Source organism: Lipotes vexillifer, unplaced genomic scaffold, assembly GCF_000442215.2.
Source record: "Lipotes vexillifer unplaced genomic scaffold, Lipotes_vexillifer_v1.1 scaffold230, whole genome shotgun sequence".
Lineage (NCBI taxonomy): Eukaryota > Metazoa > Chordata > Mammalia > Artiodactyla > Lipotidae > Lipotes > Lipotes vexillifer.
Window position 1 is genome coordinate 4610675 of NW_006775143.1, and position 21681 is coordinate 4632355.

The 21681-nt window shown below is 50.6% G+C and overlaps 1 protein-coding gene across 1 annotated transcript in view; it reads right to left on the reverse strand.

The window, feature by feature from the left end:
- Window positions 1-70: 70 nt before the first annotated feature.
- The window catches only part of COL27A1 (collagen type XXVII alpha 1 chain), a 146393-nt gene continuing 124782 nt past the window's right edge, over window positions 71-21681 (reverse strand). The window contains exons 46-61 of the mRNA XM_007449735.1: window positions 20836-20889; window positions 20646-20753; window positions 19746-19853; window positions 18809-18916; window positions 16233-16286; window positions 15662-15724; window positions 15218-15271; window positions 15040-15075; window positions 14901-14918; window positions 14633-14668; window positions 14346-14372; window positions 12006-12071; window positions 10961-11129; window positions 9813-9922; window positions 2887-3105; window positions 71-2066 (exon numbers count right to left, since the gene is read on the reverse strand). Of these exons, the coding sequence (XP_007449797.1) occupies window positions 1920-2066; window positions 2887-3105; window positions 9813-9922; window positions 10961-11129; window positions 12006-12071; window positions 14346-14372; window positions 14633-14668; window positions 14901-14918; window positions 15040-15075; window positions 15218-15271; window positions 15662-15724; window positions 16233-16286; window positions 18809-18916; window positions 19746-19853; window positions 20646-20753; window positions 20836-20889 (1377 nt within the window). The 3' untranslated portion in view covers window positions 71-1919. The remainder of the gene's footprint in view (window positions 2067-2886; window positions 3106-9812; window positions 9923-10960; window positions 11130-12005; window positions 12072-14345; window positions 14373-14632; window positions 14669-14900; window positions 14919-15039; window positions 15076-15217; window positions 15272-15661; window positions 15725-16232; window positions 16287-18808; window positions 18917-19745; window positions 19854-20645; window positions 20754-20835; window positions 20890-21681) is intronic.

Genomic DNA, 21681 nt, shown 5'->3' on the forward strand with positions numbered 1-21681 from the left:
CCCTGACCCCCTCAGTCCTGCCAGAAACTTCCCTCCGGCCTTTTCAAAGAAGCACACAGCCACAGATGTGTCATTCCATTGCCTCAGTTTTAAATATTTATTTAAAATCCAGAAGGGAAAAGGAGAAACGGAACCCACTTGGGTTTTAACACATTGACACGTGGACAGAGACATGAACAAGGACAGCAGAGAAACCCAAGAACAAGACAGACGCCAGGACAAAGGCCAGGTGGAGACTGGTGGCTGGGGAGACCGAGGGCTGAGATGAGGCCGGAGCTGCTACAAAAACACACTTCCAGGGAGCGTGCAGGTGGGTGGGGTGGGGGAGGGAGACAGGAAGTGGGAGGGAGGGGAGGGTGGGCCAGAGTGAGGTATTAAATAATGAAAATCGAATCCAATTCCCAAAGAGACACTTTAGAAAAAAAAAAGACACAAATAGACTTTCACATAAAATTTCCCCTTCTACAAAAATAATTCCATAGTTAAAATGACCTCAAAATCCTGCCTGGACGCTGACTGGTTCGCTGAGGCAGGACAATTCAGATTACCCTGAAGAGCCCTGCCACGCTCAACTCGGAGATTCCCGTAATAAGCCTTTCTCCTCAGCCCACATTTATACTTGGAGCTAATGGCTGGCGCTGGGTTTCTACAGAACTGAATGACAATGAAAAAGCAAGAGTGATGACTGCATCTTGGAAGGACAAGCTCCAGGAAGGGAGGACCTTAGGGGATGGTCTGTGGCTTCATCATGAGATGGGTCCATATTTACATCCCACCTCCAAGGCCAGCCCTGACCCAGTGCCCTTCTCCTAATTGGTTTCTTCAGGGTCAAATCTGCAAGGTCAGGACTCTCCAGTCTAGATCACACCCTCCAAGACAAGCCTAACTTCCCTCCAGGACCAAGAAAGGCCAAACTAAAATCCTTCATCCTCAGGCCTCCCCCTTCCTTAAGAGGACAAGCATTTCAAAGTCCGTAAGTTAAAAGGTAAATCTTTTCTACTTCTGTTTCTGGTTGTTTTTTGTTTTTGTTTTTTGTTCTTTTTGTTTTTTCTTCCTTTTACCTTCTTCCCCCACCCCCATAACAGATTATGCAATTAGCACAAGGGTGATGCTAGGAAAATTTTAAGAATTCCCCAAACTTTGTCATTTGGAGGAGAGAGAAAAACGTGGATGATACCCCACATCCAAATGTTTCTTCAAAGTCTGTGGCAAAACTGGTAGCACCTTCAGAATCTTAAATAGGTTTTTTTTTTCCTTAAAAAAATCACATACACTACGAGAAAATTGTGAGCACCAGCGATTTCACAGTGGGAGGTAGCAGACATGGGCACCCCCAGCCCCGAGGATCTCACCTCTCCCTCTCAGCATCCATCACTTCCCACCCCCTGGCTGCTCTCTCTCACCTTCTCACCTCTTTCCCAGGTGAAAAAAAAAAATAGTAACGCACCTTCTTTGCGTTTGTTTAAATAAAATATATATACTTCTTTCTTTCCTTTTCTCCTTTTTTCATGTCTCCTCTCTAATATTGCACATCAAAGCTCCCTGGCAGGGACCAGCTGACGAGATGCCCCCTTCCCTCAAGCTGGCTGGAACGTGGGGCTCTTTGGGAAGGAAGCTGGGCAAGGAAGGGGGTGGCCGCAGAGCTGGGAGACAGGCCGCGGGGCTCAGGCGGGTTGTGGGCCCAGCTTGCTCTGGCTGGCTCTTTGGTTGGTCTTTGGGGCTGAGCTGGGATCAGTCGTTCCCAAGGATACCCCGTGCCCTGCTGCCCCTCAGCCTCTTCTACTGGGCAGACAACAGCTGGGGTCCTGCTCAAGGATCCTTGGGCAGGTGAGCTGCCTCTCCTAGGGGCCCCCCTGCCCCTAGGTACCCTCCTCTTCCCCCCGCCCCCTCGAGGCCGAGAGGAGCCATGAGGTCAGAGGTCAGAGGAAGCACGCGGGCCCAACTTCGAGGCGGTACCGCTTCCCTGATGAGGCAGGAGGGAGGTTGTCCACGCTGACAATGGGCAGCTGCTGGGGGTCCTGGGTCCGGAAGGTGAAGAGTGTCTGATGCCAGCGGCCATCCTGGACCTGCGGGTAGAGGGAAAAGGGGACATGTATATCCACCATAGTTCTCATCATATATCGAGTGCATTTCTCCCTCATCTTTCTTCACAATTTTTAATGTCCACGTGGCATTTCACTGTTTCAGTGACCTGTATTTGTCCATGTAGATTGCTTCTGCCAGTTTGATTCTTAAAAGAAAAGCGGTCATGAGTATCACTGTAGCTAAACTTTTGTGCACATTCTTAATTACTTCCCTAGAACAAATTCTAGAAGTAAGATTTGCGGGATCAAAGGATAGGTACATTTGTAAGGCTTTGGATATATATTGGAAATATACATGTAGCTGCTGTTCCGAAAGCCTCTACCAATTTAGTTTTAATTTTTCCAAATAGCTTTGTGTGAGAGTGTTGGTTTCCCCTCATCCTCAGTAACACTGTGCATTACTGGTTTTGTCTGATTTTGTGAAACTGGCTTTTTGGATGACTTTCTGTCTCCCTCTTCCCCTACAACCCACCCTGTTTTAGGCCTCTGAAGACAACCAGAATGTTAAGAGAAGAAATTAGCCTGGCAGGGCAGGGGCAGAGAGAAGAGAAGAGATATATCCTTCTATAAGCAGCCTTGTAAATAAGCACAGCATCTACCGGCTGGTAGAATTTTTACCAGCCCAGACCTTCCCTCAGAAGTTTCCCAGGGAGAAAAGTAAATAAAAGCAATTTTATAAAACTCAAAGGTAAACATTATATGTATCATACTAATATACTACAGTATAAAATTGTTACTATATAAGAACACGTTTTCCTACCTGTCTACGCATGAGGGGCCTGTAAGGGGCCCCAAGACTTACCTTGCAGCCATCCATTGACACTTCCGGCCTGAACTGACCCCCGGCTTCAAAGATCTGCCCGTTCCAGGCCCGGAAGCGCACAGCCTGCTTAGCTGGGGTCTGCCTGGTGCCCTCCTGCCACACGGTCATGTTAAGGCAGTGGATGGTGATTTGCTGTGTCACCTCAGAGCTTAGCAGGTGCAGAAAATTCATCTGGACCCGGCTAATGGCAAACTCCACCTGTGGAGGAGATACAGCAGTGAGGCAGGGTCGGGCTGGGCTGCCCACAGCTCTCAGAATTCCTTACCTTCCTCTGGAAGGTCCAGGGATAAGCCCTTTCCTGGTAAGCAATTCCCAGCCATGCTCCCAGAGCTGTACTCACTCGAAAGACAGAAAAACTGAGGTCTGTGTGAGCCAGTCCCACAGCCAAGGAGTAACAAGGAAGGGAAAGAACTGATGTCTGCCTGATTCCAGCCAGAAATGCGAGGGTCCTAATGCACCGTATGGGAGGGGTCTCTGGAGCTGAGCTGGGATACCGAGGCCCACAGAGGAAGAGGATCTTGCCCAAGAGTGAGAGGCTCTTAGTGGGCAGTGGAAATGAGAAGTGTCTTCCCCACGTTTCTAAGTCCCAAGCTGCAGGTGGGGTAGGGTGAGGCAGCTGGAAAAGGCAGACCTGACAGCAAACAACAGGACAGGGTTTCGGGCTTAAGTGGTTGTACAGTAAGTCCTGACAGTTGGGTTTTCTCCGTTTTTCCGGTGCAAGTGCCTGACTTAAGCTTTGATTGCGGAGGCATCCATTCAAAGAGGCATCCACTTCAAAGACAGACTATCTCAAATAAATACCTTGCCAGCCACAGGACTAGATAAAGAGCCAGGCCACCTCCAGGCACTGAGGCTCCTTTGTTTTAGAGCTCTGGATTGATTTCAATAACTGACCGTTTGGGCTACTTGTTTTTCCTCTCCCCATGCTTTAAATTCTGGCCCTTATATTTTAAATTCACCACTAAAGAACGAGCCTGCAAAACCCTAACACCCCCTCACCCCAATAAAAGCAGAACCCCAGGCCCATGCACGCTCTCTCTCTCTCTCTCTCTCTCTCTCTCTCTCTCTCCCCATGACCTTGTAGTGTGGCCCCAGGTGGGCTGTGCACTTTGCAGGTCCTGTAAATAATAAAACTTTAGTTTTGCAAAGTTTCCTGGTGGTTATTGCTGAAAGGCATCTTGCAATCGTAATAAGAACTGCAAGGGCTGGTCCAGCCACAGCACTGGTTATTTATAGGCTGAGACCAGCACACAACGATTGGTGTAGTTGGCAGGACTGCACGACCGCCCTTGCAATCAATGGATGGGATGCCCTTTACCTGCAACTTGCTTACTAACCACCTAACTCAGGTGGGTATCACCATCTGCGGAAGGAGCACTGCTTGCTGGGGGGGGTCTGTCTCACTGCTAAGTGCTTTTGCATATTGCTATGGTATCCAATCCAAAAGGCCACGGCTGCCATGATAATCCAATGATCTCCCCAGAGCAGTGTGATCAAGGCCATAGGCTCTAACGAGCCACTGAGACCACTAATTATAAAGGCCTTAATTGACTATTAATGTGAGTAAGGGTCCTCCAAGACTCAAGGGAAGAGTTAAGGAAAGTGAACTGGAGCACGAGGCTGAGTCACTGCCCAAGGAAAGGCTCTCGGCTGGAGGCAGGAGGGAAATATTCCTGTAGGTGAGAAGGATAGGAGACCTCCACCTAGGACCACTGAGTTGGTGGTTGTGCCTGGACCACATGTCCTAATCCAGAAGAGTGAAATAGCCTTGCAACTGGAAACCAGTGGACCTCCAGAAGGAAAACACAACAGAGATCTATGGTTTCTGTGGCAAAACTTCACTCATTAGTGTCATTCTTCATCCCTGACCCAATGGGATATTATGGATCCCATCACTGGTGTGATGTTCCTAAAAAAATTAATGGGCAGTGACCACCTAGAGGGGTGGGATAGGGAGGGTGGGAAGGAGATGCAAGAGGGAGGAGATATGGGGATATATGTATATGTAGAGCTGGTTCACTTTGTTATACAGCAGAAACTAACACACCATTGTAAAGCAATTATACTCCAATAAAGATGTTGAAAAAAATTATTGGGCAAATATAAATGGCCTAAAAATCTGATGCCAGCACCTCCTAAGAACCCTGAGGAGGTGCACCAGCTCCTTGATAAATGCAAAACCCCATGGAAGCATCCTGGGGATACACCAACATGCTAAGTCTCTGGCATGACACCAGAGGCCTCAGGGCTTTTCCCAAAGACCCCGTGCATATCATGCTGGTGGAAGCAGACCTCAGTCCCAGAGAGGTCTCTTGGAACACCCTGGGAAGGAAAGCAGTGAGCTATGAAGGCAGTTCACAGTGATGTCATCCAAAATTTTCCAGTAACAACACGTCAGTTTAAGATAACAGGAGAAAATCAGGAAGTAGAAACTGAGATAAAAAATTATACTTTAGGGCTTCCCTGGTGGCACAGTGGTTGAGAGTCCACCTGCCGATGCAGGGGACGCGGGTTCGTGCCCCGGTCTGGGAAGATCCCACATGCCGCGGAGCAGCTGGGCCTGTGAGCCATGGCCGCTGAGCCTGTGCGTCCGGAGCCTGTGCTCCACAACGGGAGAGGCCACAGCGGTGAGAGGCCCGCGTGCCGCAAAACAAAAAACAAAAAACAAAAAAAAACACTATACTTCAACTGAAATTCAAATTTTTCTTAAATATTTTATGTAGCAGGAAGGAGAGAGGGGAACTAATTGGCTATTTTTGTTTGTTTGTTACAGGCTCTCAATGGTTACTCAAGGCTGCCAAAATTCAACAACTGGCCAATACCTCTAAAGACCCTAAAATCCATAATTTTCTTAAAGATCCATCCGGGCTGTATGCTTGTTTCCTCAGCCCCCTCGGCTTTCGCCTCAGCAGAACTAAGAAACACACCTTATAAGGCGTCCCTGCTGCCAAGGGAAAAGTTGACGGGGTCATCCAGGCATCTAGGATGAGGAAGAGGGGTCAGGGAAGGCAAAGGCCCCTAGAGCCACTGATACTCTACCAGGGCCCTTACTCTTTCTGGATGTTTACTCCTGGCATGGTTGCATCCTTCCATCACAGTGATCACTGCTAAGGCTCACAGTGAATGGAAAACATTAAGACGAGGCCCATCTCCTGCTGTGCAAAATTGGCATATGGTCCAGTGGGTTTACCATTTCCATGGTCGTGGTGATCTAAATGGCCCCTCTTCATTTTCAACTCTGAAGAGGCCCCATTTGACCCAAAGAATTATTATTATTATTATTATTATTTTGTTACCATGACTGCCAAGATGCTAGTCCTGTTGATGGGCAGAGAATTATTTTTATAGCACACTCCCCTAATTATAGGGTGGTACTACGACATTTTATTGGAACTGCCAAAACCATACAAAAGGCACTAAAACTCCTGGAAGAAAATTTACATTTTTTTTTCTCTGTTCCTTGAAGATTAAATCTTTGACATGGAAACACCCCAGGAGGTAACTAAAACTCTACCCACAATTGCCTGAGGCTGAAGAAAAAAAATGAGGGGGAAGAGGCCTCTTAAAATACAAACTGCTCTAACAGCTCTCTTACTCAAAATCTAGTAAACAGCCTCCTTGATATTACTTGTCAAGAACAAATACACATCTTAAAAGTCATCTCCACAAATACTAGTAAAAAGCATTAGCCACTGGAGCAGGTAACTTTGTTCTGCCTGTCAGACACAATTTGGAGTCAAATGTTATTTACAAACTAGTAAGTTTTATATTGTTGTACCTGATTCATGGCTAAAATTTTGGAATGGAAGCTATAGCATCTCAGTGTCTCTGTGTGTTTATGTAAGTCTCTGGATGTATATGTGATTTTTTTCTTTCTCTCTACCTCTGAATGGTATTGCCAAAATTAATTTGTAAAAGAGCTCTGTTTAACTGGCTTAAAAATAAGCACTTATGAATTAGGTATTCCTAAAACTCAGAAATATAGAAACTAATCCAAATGTTTTTCAAGTTCACATGATCTGGGATAATCTTTGGTAAATAAAAGCCAGTCTAAGTTTGTTTTAGTTAAAATAGGTATGTCTTCATAGTTATCAGCATTAAATATACTGCAGATAAATAACTTTACAGGGTTTACTAGTCAAATAAATCCATGTTATCTCTATTACAAAAGAAGATTAGCTTGGGATGATGGCTGACTTTGTCTACTGTCTAATGAAGATTTTGTAGGTAGTTTAAGCATATTGTCAGGAGAGAGAAAAAGAATTTTACCTTGTGTGGTTCAAGTTGGCTAAAATTGGACTGTTATTATAAGAGTTTTTTTTTAAAAATAAGCTTTAATATCAATAATGTGCTTATGTAATTTTCTTCATCTGCTTTATATAAGGACAAAGTTTTCTTGGAGTATTAGTCTGCTCCTGTTAAGAGATTATGAAAAGTTTTTCTTTACCTTTTAAGTAATCTGGCTAGAAAGCAAAGATTTTGTGTTTTATCAAAATAATTTCCCGTGTTTCATGTTGCCTTAATGAGGTCTTTAGTTACCTAGAAGACACCGTCTTCTCAATATCAAAAGAGCTAAGTTTTCTCACAATTATGTAACCATCTGTATTTGCTTTTAAAATCTTTTGTCACTTTGGCTAAGTAGATAATTAAGCATTTTTTCATAATGATCTGTGATTCTGTTTAGTCAAGTGTCCAACACCTTTGAAATTTTTGACAGACTTCCCAAAATCAAGTTCTAAATGAAGGCCTTTTGACTTGGAAGTAACTGGGGTTTTCCAGAGGATCGTTGGAACATCTCAAAAGATCCATCGCTTTCCTCATAAAAAGAGAAACATTAAACTAATTAGGCTTATTTGATATGCTAAATCACATGGGAAACATTGTCAAAATAAGAAATACACCTTCGGGCTTCCCTGGTGGCGCAGTGGTTGAGAATCTGCCTGCTAATGCAGGAGACACGGGTTCGAGCCCTGGTCTGGGAGGATCCCCCATGCCACAGAGCAACTAGGCCCGTGAGCCACAACTACTGAGCCTGCGCGTCTGGAGCCTGTGCTTCGCAACAAGAGAGGCTGCGATAGCGAGAGGCCCGCGCACCGCAATGACGACTGGCCCCCGCTTGCCACAACTAGAGAAAGCCCTTGCACAGAAACGAAACCCCAACACAGCAAAAATAAATAAATTAATTAATAAACTCCTACCCCCAACATCTTCTTTAAAAAAAAAAAAAAAAAGAAATACACCTTCTCTTTATGGATATCCTTGAATGGGTATATGTTATTAATATGGTGTTCCAGAAATAATATGAAATCCCTAAAAGTCTGATATGTTATGTTATCCATCTATAACTACAGCTACCATCTTAAAATGTTGTGTGTAACAGAAATAACCAGATTTCCTTATCAACTGCATCATAATGAACTCCCATCAGATCTTTAACCATAGGCATTTAAAAATGTCATTCTTTTGTCATTCTTTTATCATTTATAATTACTGTCTTACTCCTTTGCAAAAGTGCTTCATCTTCAAGGAGATTCATGGAAAGGACTCTGACAAGTACAGGTTTCTGATAACTTTTAAATCATACCATTGAATGGGTAAGAATTTATAGAACTCTAAGGAAAAACTGGATTCATGAAACTGCTAACAAAAGATCAAGATCAAGGATCAATTACATAGGACTGAATGAACTGATGAGGATGATTATAACTTTTTATGACTTTTTTGGAAACACTGGCAGTTCTTTAATCTCTGTTTCCACATTTAAGGAAAACTTTTCTCTTAAGCTAGCAATGCATTACAGCCATTTGGTGACGTACACCTTTGTGAACAAAGATGAAACAATTGCTGTTTCTCCCACCTGATCCTTCTAGAATTCAGAAGCTCTTGGTGAGTATTCTCATGGCAGTATAATTATTTGCATAAGTTCAATGAGAATCTATTCTCCTTGTAACAGGACACAATTGGAAATACTGGTTATCACCAAGGCTATGAATGGAATGTCATATTTGAGAGAGACATAAAGAGACTCAGATATGACCAGATCACTTAAGGAACTAAGGTTGACTTTATGGAGCCAGTAAAGCCCCTTAGAAAAATCAGCCTGTTACCTTGATTACAGGGTTCCCAGCAGCCTTACCAGGTGAGTAAGGAAGGTCACTTCCTGGCGGGTACAGGAATCTCAGGATATTTTGAGGACTTTAAGGAGAGAGAAATTCACCCAAGTCTATAGGTATTCCAGGCAAAGTCTGATGGTGAGTTCTTGGCTTGGCTTCCTGGCCTGGAGAAGCTTTTAAAAGTTCAATCTGAGACTCGTTATGAAAGGTTCCAGCAAAGCAGCAAAGAGCCTATGTTGTCAATCACTCTTCTTGCTGCACTTATGTAAATAATCAAATTTATTGAAACTAGACTTAATTTGCAAACAAATTAGTTTTTCTATGGTTATCGTTAATAGAAATGGGGGTGACGGTACAGAGAAAATTCTCAGCCCGGGGACTGGCACATGGTAAGCGGGCACCAAACATGAGTTACATATTTGCATATACGACCCCGGAACACATATCCCAGATGAGCATCACACTGATTTATTTTGTGCTGATGGTCATGGCTGTCCAAGCCAGGCCAACTTGGCTAACTCTGCCATTTTATATATTAGGGCAGAAAGTTCTATTTGAAGAAAGAACCATTGGCATCACATAACTCAGAAGGGTTTGGAAACCATGGATTTTGAACAATTCATCCCCAGTGTACAGATGAGGAACTGGGATTCAGAAAGAGATGACTTTCTCAAGGCCATGTAGCAAGATAGTCAAGGCTCAGTCCCAAACCTGGGTGCGCTGTGGTCCAGGGCAGGGGGCAGGGGTGTGTAGAGAGGGCCATCCAGTGGGGGCTGGGGAGCAGATGGGTACCTTGGAGGCTGTGATGGGCTTGAGACACGTCTGTCCACCATGCGTGAAGTTGCAGGAGACTTCGATGGTGTCGGACGAGCAGCCCAGGTTTGGATCCACCCAGTAGGTACCTGCAGGCAGCATGGGATGGGGGTGGTATATATATATGTGGGGAGGAACCCGGGGCTTGGTTCTGCAGGTGGACCCCACACCCTGTGACCCGCTGAGCCCCGGCTGGACATGAAGTCGGGGAGGGTGAGCAGAAAAGGGATTCTATGAGCCGCAGAGATGGAAGGAAACCCTCTGGGCAGAGCTCACAGCTGGCAGAGTCCCCGGAGGGGCCACGTGGTGGAGCCCTTGCCTATGTCGCTATTGGGTAGCGTCCATTTTACAGAGGGGACAGCTGAGGCTGAGAGAGGCTGAGTCACTTGCCCAAGGGATTTAGGGATCGTTTAATTGAATGGTTTCGCCGCCAAGGCTAGTGATCCTCCTAGAGCTTGGTGGGAGTCAGGGCTTCTACCCCATCAACCAGGCACTTCTGCTGGCACTTGGTTTCCCCTTTGGGTTTCCAAGGGAGCCAAAGGCCCCAGAGCTGAAAGAATAGGACAGCCGGCCACTCGTCCACCTTCTTGATCAGCGGAGAGAAGGGTGGCTTGCCCAGCTCACAGAGCTGGTCGGAGGCAGGGCTGACCTTCGAACTCCGGTCTCTCTGCCTCCAAATCTGTGGTCCTTCCACGGCACCACATCAGCTCACAGAGAGAGAAGAGACTTGGATGAGGTGCGGACAGAAAGGGGGAATCCTGGCTCTGCAGGGAAGCTATGATGGGTTCCCCTCCTGGCCCTGGGGGCTTTTTCTGCCACAGCTCTTGTCCCATTGCTCCGAAATGGGACAGCTTGCGGATCTGTGGGCTCTGGAAGGGCGGGACCACTCCTCTGTGTTTCCCACTATATCCCCACACCCCAGGAAGCACAAGCACTTGGCACATCGTGGGGCTCTGTGACTGTCTGTTGAGTGAATAAATGACTGCCTCCCCAAGGACAGAAACTTGGCCCAGTGGAGCGGAGACTCTAATGCACCATCACCCCAGCTCCTCCCGGAGCCCCCTGCCCCGCCCTGCCCCAGGCCTGGGGCAGGAAGCCCTCGCTTGAGACCCCACAGGCCCTCGTACCATCCACCATCTTCTGTTCACAGTCCATGAGGTCCCGGCAGACCCGGGCGGGGTTCTCTTTGGTGCCCAGGGGCGTCTTAATGCTCTGGATGAGGTTGCTGAGGTAGTGTAAGGTTTTAAAGATCTCCCCTCCCTGGTCCAGCACCAGCCGGTCCGGATGGCTGTAACCCTGTTGTGGGGAGAGAGGGTGGCCATCGGCCTCTTGAGGTCCTGGCCTGGCCGGAGGTCTGAGCCTCCACAGCCCCAAGTTCCTGCTACTGAGGAGACATCTGAGTTCCCAGCAGGGGGCACACTTGGGTCTCCCTCCACTGAACAAATAAAGAGACTGGGGACCCGGGACAGGTGGGGGCAGATCTGCCAGGAGGGCCTGGAGGCTTGAGAGGAGTACAGGGTCAGCCTGGTTCCTGTGCAGAACGGCAAGGTCCCCGTGAGCGAGGAGTCAAGGGAGTGGTCCCAAATCCCTCGGGAAGGGGTTAGTGAAGGACTTTCCGCTAACCCCCAGAATGGAAGGAAGATAACGGGCCTTTCCATCTGCCCTTCCGCCTGGATCATGAGCCCTGAGAGAGTCACCTCGGCATCACCTCTCCCCAGCATCTCGCTCAGGGCACAAATGGAAATGTCTGAAGGTCTGAGCTGGGAGGTAGTGAGTTCCCCATCGTGGGAAGGAGGCAAAGCAGGGCACTCCTGACAGGGCTTGACTAGAGGACACCTGAGGCCCTGCTCAGCCTCATATCCTGGGGCTGACTTGATCACCGGCCAGGGTCTTAGCAGAGCCTGTGGACTGACAACGAGCTTCTTGCTCCTGGCGGGTTGTGGGACTGAATCATGGAAGCTGCTGTGGGCTCTGGACCCAGCTGAGCATCTCTTCCTGACTCAGGAGGAAAGGGCTCTGGAGGAAAGAGAAAGGGCTCAGGCCTGTTTCTGGCCCCTGCTCTGGCCACGAATCACTCAGTGCGGGCCACGTGGAGGGCACTGACCACACATGGGCCATCATTTCCGTTCCCCCCAGCAAGGGACCCCATGTGGGCAGGGCCCCTGGTAGTACCTCTGCTCTCAGTGCTCCACTAGCATCCATCCACGTCTGGAAAGCTGCCCCAAGGTCATCTTGTTGCTGTGCAGAGAGAAGACAGGGTGTATCTCCTGGTCTCCACACACCCACCAAGCGGGTGCTCCAGGGTCTGAGCGAGAGCCCTCCCACCCCCGCTTCCCCGGCGGGATCGTGGCCAACAGCATATGCCTTTGGTGGAACTCTGTCCTTCCCCTTGCAAACAAGCCCTTCCGCTCCCCTCCTCCAGGCACTTCCATAGTGCTCCAACACCCTCAGGATTAAGTCCAAACTCCTCAGCATGGCTATAAGACCTGGACTGCGTGCTGTGGTCTCTGGCCCTGCCTCTCTTCTCTCTCCCACATGTGCTCCGTGCACCAGACACACTATTGTACTTCTAAGTTCCTAAGTACCATGCTCTATCTAGCCACTGGGCCTTTGCACATGTTGCTCCCGTCGCCTCTTCCCTCCCTCCACCATTCCATTTACTATTCCAGTGGTACTCATCCAGGGGAGATGCTGCCCCCAGTGGACATCTGGCAATATCTCGGGACTTTAGCGGCTGTCACAACTGGAGGAGGGGATGCTACTGGCATGTAGTGGGTGGTAGCTCCATCCCCGGCACTGGGCTTGCCAGAAACATAGCCATGGCCTTACCATGAAAATAGTGAGGGGGAGAATCTGACAATGAGTAAAGCGCAGGATTGGGGTCTGGGGCCAGGACTCTGGAGGGGCTTCTCCAGTTCAAATCCCAGCCTTGCTACTTACTAACTGCACAATCTGGGCAAGTTGCTTAACCTCTCTTTGCCTCAGTTGCCTCATCCTGATAATGGGCATGACAATAAAACTCTCTCAGAACTGTTGAGAGGAATAAATGACATTCCATTTTTATGGGCGAGGCAGAGGGATGGGCAGCGAGCAGCCGAGAGGGGAGAACAGGGGCTCCGCCGAGCAGCTCACGGCCCAAGGGCTCCTTCCCCATTCAGCCCTTCCCCTTGGCCGCTCCCGGGACGCTGTCAGGGCCTGCTTCTAACAGTCAATCATCACCGTGGTGAAACGGAGACGGAATTGTCAGAGGGCTTGGGAGGGGGCCATGCTTTCATACAGGCCAGGGTACCCACCAGGGAGGAACACAGGGGCCCCACCTGCAACCTTGCCCGCCGGCCCTCTTTGGACTCAGAATCTGAGCTGGAAGGACTCTGCGATATTATGATTTATAATAAGAAATATATATTTGGTCTTCAACCCTGTTCCTGGCACAGAGCTCCTAAAAGCCCTAGAATCTCCTGGAATAAGGTATCTTTTGCTATGTTAATGAGGTGACTTTTGGACTGCTCAGTAAGTAACCTAAGGATGGGGGCTTGTGGTTGGCGGAACCAACCGTGTGATCAGAGGGTTGGAACTTGCAGTTACGGCCCACAGTCTCCAAGGAGGGGAGAGGGGGCTGGAGGTTGAGTCAATCACCAGTGGCCAATGATTTAATCAATCGTGTCTGTGTAATGAAGCCGGCATAAAATCCCAAAAGGACTGGGTTCAGAGGGCTTCAAGGTTGGTGAACACACGGAGATTCGGGGAGAACAGGGGAGCTCCTGCCCCTTCCCAGTGCCTTGCCCTATGCACATCTTCCATCTGGCTGTTCCTCAGGGACAGCCTTTTATAATAAACCAACAATCTAATACGTAAAATGTTTCCATGAGTCCTGTGAGCCTCTCTAGCAAATTAACGGAACCCGAGGAGGGCATGGTGGGAACCTCTGGTTTACAGCCAGTTGGCCAGAAGCACAGGTGACACCTGGATTTGCCACTGGCAAATCTGAAGGGGGGCGGCGAGGGGGGTGGTGAGGGACATGGGGATTGGGGGATGGAGGAGCCAGCAGCAATCTTGTAGGACTGAGCCCTCAACCTGTGGAATCTAATGCTAACTCCAAGTAGTGTCAGGATTGAGTTGAATTGTAGGACACCCAGCTGGTGTGTCCCCAACATTGCTTGTTGGTGCGGGGAACCCCCCTTCCCAACACACACAGGTTGGAACTGGTACCAGAACCTTAAAGGGTTGTCAACGGATCTGTACAGTGTACCGACAGGACCCCGGAGCCAGCGGTGGGAGGTCTTCCTGGGTTCATAGTCAGGGGTGCATTCTGACTAAAAGCCGGGTATCCTGCCTCTCGGCCCAGGGCTCTTTCTGCTGCTTCAGGGTCCAGGATCCAGTATGGAGCGGCAAAAGGACGTGGGCAGTTTAGGGCCACCTTGGCCAGAGAGGGGTCCACTGCCGCCACCTGCCCCCGACACCAACCCCCAGGCCTTACCCCACGCAGGCAACAGAGAATGTTCTCCAACTTACAAAGTGAATAGGGCTCCCTGGAGGACCCTGCAAAAGAAGAGGCTGGGTCTGTATCTGATGGGGACCTGGTGCCGCAGTCCCGGGGGCTGTCGGGGCGTGAGAGAACCCACCACGCTGGTCTCTGCCTGGCCCTACCAGGGCTGTGCCACACTGTCCCGGCGGCCTGGCCTGGCCTGTGAAGTCAGGGCCAGTCCTGTGAAGGCTGCCAGCACAGCCTTGGGTCTCATTCAAAGGAATCCCACCTGCTGCCCTGCAGTTCAAGGGGTACTGAGCACACAGCTACCTACCGGTGGGCCGGGCTGCCCTCTGGGACCGGGAGGACCCTGGAGGAAGAGGAGAACAATGAGGCCTTAGTCCAAGGTCTCTCATCCCCCCACCCAGCCCAGGCCTCCTCCAGCAGACCTGAGACCTGGGCACGATGGTGGCCCAGGTGCAGATTGAGGCCCACGGGGAAAAACGTGCTCAAGAACATGCCTGGTCACGGGCAGGAGAACCCAGAGGGCCCATCCCTCCCACTCCCCTGTCCCCCCAGCCCTCACACCGCAGCCCACTCACCCTCGGACCTTGCAATCCCTAGAAGGGGGGCAGAAGCAGGAAGAAAGAGTCAGAGGACCAGGCTGAGCCATGCCCGCCCCCTGCCCCAGCCCAACCCTGCCGTACCCCCTGCCATACTGTCCCCGGCCCATCCACTCACCAAGTCCCCTCGCCTGCCTTTGTCGCCCTTCGGACCCTGCAATAAACCATGGCCCAGTGAGAGGGGGCTCAGAGGGGAAGCCCCACTTCCCAGATGGGGAAACTGAGGCTCAGACTGGCCCCGGGTCACAGAGACAGTCTTGCCCCAGCGGTCTTCCTGGCTAGCCCCCTGCACATACCTGGCGTCCTGAAGGTCCCAGGATTCCTAGGGGCCCAATGATGCCTTCCTTCCCCTAAAGGAGAGAGAAAGGCTTGTGTGTCCTTGTCCCAGGGCCTGGGGAATACAGTCACAGGGACAGGAGGGTAGAGGGCAGCCTGAGTGTCCCAAGGGGATGGAAGGGAGACCTCCTCAAGGGGGCCAGGCCATGCGTCTCCTGAGCCTGTCCTATGTGCCTTGGGAGGGGGGGGGCACCAGTGGACGGGGGGAGCAGTGAAAGGGGAAGGGATGGCAGCCCAGCTGGCAGGAACTGCATGAGCAAAGGTATGGAAACAGGAGTGAAGATTGTGGGTAGAGGGGCTCGATGCCGAAGGAACAGGAGGAGGGGCGGCCCCCCGGCTGATGGCTGGCCAGCCTTGGGCCTCGGATAACTGTCCCTGCTGGGATAGACAGGGAGAGGACTCACCATCAAGCCAGGAGGCCCCCGAGGGCCCTGGATGCCTTTGAAGCCAATGTCTCCTGGGGGGCCCTGCAGAAGGCAGAGGAAGGGCTGCTGTGTCTGGGCGGCCACTGGGCGAGGGCTCCAGCGCTCTGCCACCCGAGGTCTGGCCAACCTTTGCCCTCCTTGTCAAGAGACGCCTTACCTGAGAGGCTCCAGGAAGAGTAACAAATGTGCACAATTATTCAGCAGGTGCCAGAGTGCTGGCTCGGTGCTAAATGGTGTGGGTCTCTGGTCTTAATTGTAACAACCCTTTGCTCTTATTATACCCATTTTATAGATGAGAAAACTGAGGCTTGGAGAGACCGAGTAACTTGCTTGAGGCACAGAGCAGTTGAATTGTGGAGCTGGGTTTAGAACCCGGGTCTGCAGGAATGTGAGTGCTGGGAGACACAGGTGTTCACGCTAGACCCTGGCTGTGTTCCAGCCCACGCTGCAAATGCTCAAGAAATATTTGTTGAGTGAATAAATGAATAAATGAACAAGCAGGTGGATGGATGGGACCCCAAGAGGAACAGTGTAGAATGGGAATCTGTACCTTGGGTCCGAAGAGGCCGGCCATTCCTGGGAATCCCATCTCACCAGAGTCACCCTGTGGGGAAAACAGGATGAAAAGGGTGGCTGGCCAGTCATGCAGGACCCCTGGGCCTGCCTTCTTGCAGGGATATCAGCCACTCCACCTCGAAGCAATCAGATGAGTGTGAATGGCTCACAAAGCAGACACCAGGTCAGCCTGGACTCCAGCGGGGCAGGAGCCTGTGCCCTCTGTCAAATGGGAAAGTGGAGGCCAGCTCAGGGCTTCCACAGGGGATGCTCTAGAACACTCAGGATCTCCTGTCCCAGGTCTTTAAGAAAGACAGTGGAAGGACCTGTAGACTTCCCAACCCATCCCAAAGGCTCTACTGAGGAATGGGCCCCTCAAAGTAACCCCTAAAAACTGAGGGCCTGCTATGTGCCAGGCACTTTGCGTGCACCACCATGCATGTGTGCTCCCACATCAGCCTGGGGAGACACAATGTGCCTATCCACAGACCAGGAAATAAAGACTCAGAGAGGGCAGGAACCTGCTCAAAGTCACACAGATGTTGTGGAGTGTGCTAGATTCAGATACGGTTATAATTCCAGAGGCCTGCGTTATATGGCTCATTGTTGCTTAACTTTTTTTTTTTTTTTTTTTTTTATTTATTTTTGGCTACGTTGGGCCTTCGTTGCTGTGTGCGGGCTTTCTCTAGTTGTAGCGAGCGGGGGCTACTCTTCGTTGCAGCGCGCGGGCTTCTCACTGCAGTGGCTTCCCTCGTTGTGGAGCAAGGGCTCTAGGCGCGCGGCTTCATGGAGCGCGGGCTCAGTAGTTGTGGCTCACGGGCTCTAGAGCACAGGTTCAGTAGTTGTGGTGCGCGGGTTTTGTTGTTCCATGGCATGTGGGATCTTCCCAGACCAGGGGATCAAACTCGTGTCCCCTGCATTGGCAGGCGGATTCTCAACCACTGCACCACCAGGGAAGCCCATGTTGCTTAACTTTTTTTTTCCCGTGGTACGCGGGCCTCTCACTGTTGTGGCCTCTCCCGTTGCAGAGCACAGGCTCCGGACGCGCAGGCTCAGCGGCCATGGCTCACGGGCACAACCTCTCCGCTGCATGTGGGATCTTCCCGGACCGGGGCACGAACCCGTGTCCCCTGCATTGGCAGGCGGACTCTCAACTACTGCGCCACCAGGGAAGCCCAGTATTTCATATTTTTATGCTATTGTAAATAGTATTGCTCTTTAGATTTCCAATTCTGATTGCTTCTTGCTATAGCATATACAAGTCATGTGAGTATACTGAGCTGGTGTCCTGCTATCTTGCTAAAACTCCCTTATTCTAGTAGCTTTATTGTAGATTCTATTGGGTTTTCTACATAGACAACCATTTTGTCTACAGATGAAAAGTTTCACATCTTCCTTTTTGATATGAATGTCTTTTATTTATTTTTCTTGCCTTACTGCATTGGCTAGAACTGCCAATACAATGTTGAATAGAAGTAGTGAGAACAGATGGCTTTGACTTGTTTCTGCTCTTTGGGAGAAAGAATTCAGTCATTCACTATTTTTTTTTTTTTTTTTCCGGTTGGGTTGTGTCTTAGTTGTGGCAGGCAGGCTCCTTAGTTGCGGCTTGCCGGCTCCTTAGTTGAGGCACGCTGGCTCCTTAGTTGTAGCATGTGAACTCTTAGCTGCAGCATGCATGTGGGATCTAGTTCCCTGACCAGGGATCAAACCCAGGCCCCCTGCGCTGGGAGTGTGGAGTCTTATCCACTGCACCACCAGGGAAGTCCCAGTCATTCACTATTAAGTATGATGTTAAATATAGATTTTTCATGGATGCCCTTTATCAAGTTGAGAAAGTTCCTTGGTCTACCAAGTTCGTTGAGAAATTTTATCAGAAATGGAGTTGGATTTTATCAATTACTTTTCTTGCACCTACTGAGATGATTAATTGGGTTTTCTTTTTTCGCTTGCTAATATGGCAAATTACATTGATTTACTTTCAAATGTTATACCATCCTTGTATTCCTGGGATAAACCTCACTTGATCTTGATGTACAATCCTTTTAATGTATTCTTAGATTCATTTTTCTAAAGTTGTATTGACAATTTTCATATCTATAGTTACGAGGTATATTGGTCTGTAGTTTTCTTTTCTTGTAATGTCCTCATCTGGCATTGACATCAAGGTAATGCTAACCTCATAGAATATGTTGGGAAATATTCCTCCTCTTCAATTTTCTGGAAGAGTTTATGCAGAATTTGTATTTTTTTCTTCCATAAACAATTACCAGAATTTACCAGTGAAGTCATCGGAGCCTTTGTGGGAAGCTGTTAAACTATAGATGCAATTTCTCTAATAGATACAAGGCTGTTGAAGGCTATTTAGAGTTCCGCTTTGGATCACCTCTCCTCATTCTGAAGGGACCGCTCATATCTCATTTCTCAGCTTTTTTCCGCCCCCAACCCCGCACGCAGGGGAGGCAGAATGGCATCTGTGCCCACAGAGGGTATTGGTCTGCCCTCGTCGCAGAGCAGGAAGGTGGCTTCTGGGTCTGTGTGTGTGAACACGTGTGTTCCCTGGGGCTCACTCACCGGCTGGCCTTTGGATCCAGGCTCCCCCTGGTTCCCAGGAAGCCCCGTTCCACCTTCCGTCCCTCGTTTGCCAGGGGGACCCAGCTGCCCGGGTAACCCATTTTCACCCTTAAAGAAATACACCAAGATGACCAATCAAAGGGAGAAAATGGCTCGAGGAGAGGGGAGGCGCAGAACAACCATTCCACAGGGTCAGTTAACATCTCCGGGCGCTGAGGCAACAGGCATAGGCCTGGGGGGTGGCGGAGGGATGCTCAAAACTTCAGCCTCCTTAAGGGGAAAGTCTCTTTTCTTACTCTGGCATTCAAGGGCCACTTTCCGTCCACTCTCCCACACGCCTCTCCTCTTCACTGTTTCTTCCCAACAGACCATGCAGTCCCCACCTCCACACTTCCATTCACGCTGGTCCTTCGTGCTCATTTAAATCCTCCATGGGCCAAGGCCATCTCTCCCTCTACCAGCTGTCTTTATGGAGGGTTCCAACCTCTCTCCAACTAAACCTCAAGCTCAGAGAGGGCGAGAGTCCCGTTTGATTCATTCGTCTCAATCTTCCCTTCAGTGTCTAGCCCTGGGCTCAGACTGACTCCTGGCTGCCTCCGCCACCACTCAATGAAACTTTCTAAAAAGATGCCTTGGAGGGTCTCAGAGCCAGCAACATGCACTGTTCCACAAAGGCCCACAAGAGGGCGCCCATGGACAACTCAACAAATAGTTGACAGTGTCAAGGGCCGGGTAGGGGGCAGTATTACAGCTCCCTGGATAAACTATCCTTTAAGTCAAGTTTAAGCTTGGGGAAGGACCCCTGAGAAACAGGACTCCATTTTCACACAGGCCCTGGGACATGGGCGCTCACATCAGCACTGCAGTCAGTGTCATTATAGTTAGTACCAAGGCAGAGAGGGTGGAGGGCCGGTAAGGGGATTAACAAGTGTCTGACCTTGAATCCTGGGGGCCCCTGTGCTCCAGGCAAGCCAGCCACACCTGGATTTCCTCTCTTCCCAGCAGGACCCATGGGGCCAGGGTCCCCATCGTCTCCCTGCTCCCCCTGTGAAGAAAGAGGGCAGAGGAGGATTTTTCATGTTTCAGGAAATAGGCAGCCAAGGAGGCAGGATGACTCAAAACCTGGGTGAAGGGCTTCCCTGGTGGCGCAGTGGTTAAGAATCCGCCTGCCAGTGCAGGGGACATGGGTTCCAGCCCTGGTCCGGGAAGATCCCACATGCCACGGAGCAACTAAGCCCATGCGCCACAACTACTGAGCCTGCGCTCTAGAGAGCTGGCGAGCCACAACTACTGAGCCCGTGCGCCTAGAGCCCATGCTCCACAACAAGAGAAGCCACAACAGTGAAAAGCCCGCGCACCGCAACCAAGAGTAGACCCCGCTCTCCGCAACTAGAGAAAGCCCGCGTGCGACAACGAAGACCCAACGTAGCCAAAGAAAAAACAAAGCAAAACAAAACAAAACAAAAACCTGGGTGAACCCTGGGTGAAGCTGGAGGTCAAACTGAGGGATGGAGGTCATACTGCCTGTGTGTGAGGATGGCTGGACCAGCGGGACAAATGGGTGGGGAAGGGAAGGGTCTTAAAAACCGGAAGCTCTATTTGCTGGACAGGGCATGACCCTCTGGGTGCTGGCATGGAGGAGAGACAGTGAGATGGGCCACAGTGCCAGGTCCCAAGGGATGAGGCCATTGCCCATGCAGGAAACTTCTGGATATGCTGGTTCTGCCCATCCAAGTTTCCAAACCCGCTCCTCCTGGCCCATGGCCTATGGCACCCCACCACGCACACACCGCATCTCAAATGGAGACACTGTCTCTTAACCCCAAGTCCTGCTCACCTGCTGTCCTGCTTGACCGTCCCGGCCAGGAAGCCCATCTGGTCCAGCGACACCCTCGGGGCCCTGTCTCCCCACCACGCCCCGAGGCCCCGGCAGCCCCTGCAGGCCCTGGCGGTAAATAAGAAGCTGGTGAGGGCTTCTGGGGAGGGCAGGGAGGTGGGTGGGAGAGGAGAAGCTGGGAGTCACTCACCTGGATCCCCCTCCGTCCTGGTCCCCCAGCCTTGCCTTGCTTTCCCTTTGGTCCCTGAAAAATCAAGGGGCACATGATGAGGGCTTCCTGGAGGAGGTGCAGAACACTAGGCGCTCTGGAAGGGGGCCCTTCTGTGGCCGGGCCCTGCCCCTCCACTTCTTGGGCCTTGGCATCTGAATCTGCAAATGGGCCCAAGCAGCCTGACTCAGAAGCCCAAGGTCGAGGCTGGCCTTGGGGCCTGCCAGCGTTGTCCTGCGCCCTCACTGGCAACCCTGCTGCAGAGGCTCCGGGCCCTGGCAACTTCCTGGTGGGAGCGAAGCCCATGGCTGGCTGGTCTATTTAATCCCCATGGGTGTGGCCATCCCTGAGGGGTGGGGGGTGGCTCTGCGGGTGGAAGGGTGCACCCCTGGGGGGAAGTTGAGGGCATTAAGGCAGCCTTGGCCCAACCTCAGTGGAGGCAGATGCAGGAGCCCTGGGTGCAAGGCAGGAAACTCCTCTCCACTGCCTCTGAATTCTTCCACGGGCATCACCAGCCCCGTGTCTTCCTCCACACCCCCTCACTTCACTTCTCCCCGTTTTTTCTTTCTACAGTGTGGCATGGTGGAAAGAGAGGCCAGCTTTGGATCTTGACGGCCCTGGGTTCAAATACCGCTGGCTGACCTGACAGGTGGTCTCCCTCCGGGAGGTCCTATAAATGGGGCTGGTCATCCCCCCTCCCTCAGGCTGTTTGAAGGGATCTAGGCCAGGCAGCACCCTGCAGGGCCCCTCCCTGTGGTTCCCTCTCTTTCTCACAGCACCCCCAGCCCTCCCTCCCGTGTGCTGTGTGCCTGGGCCAGTCTCTTTCCC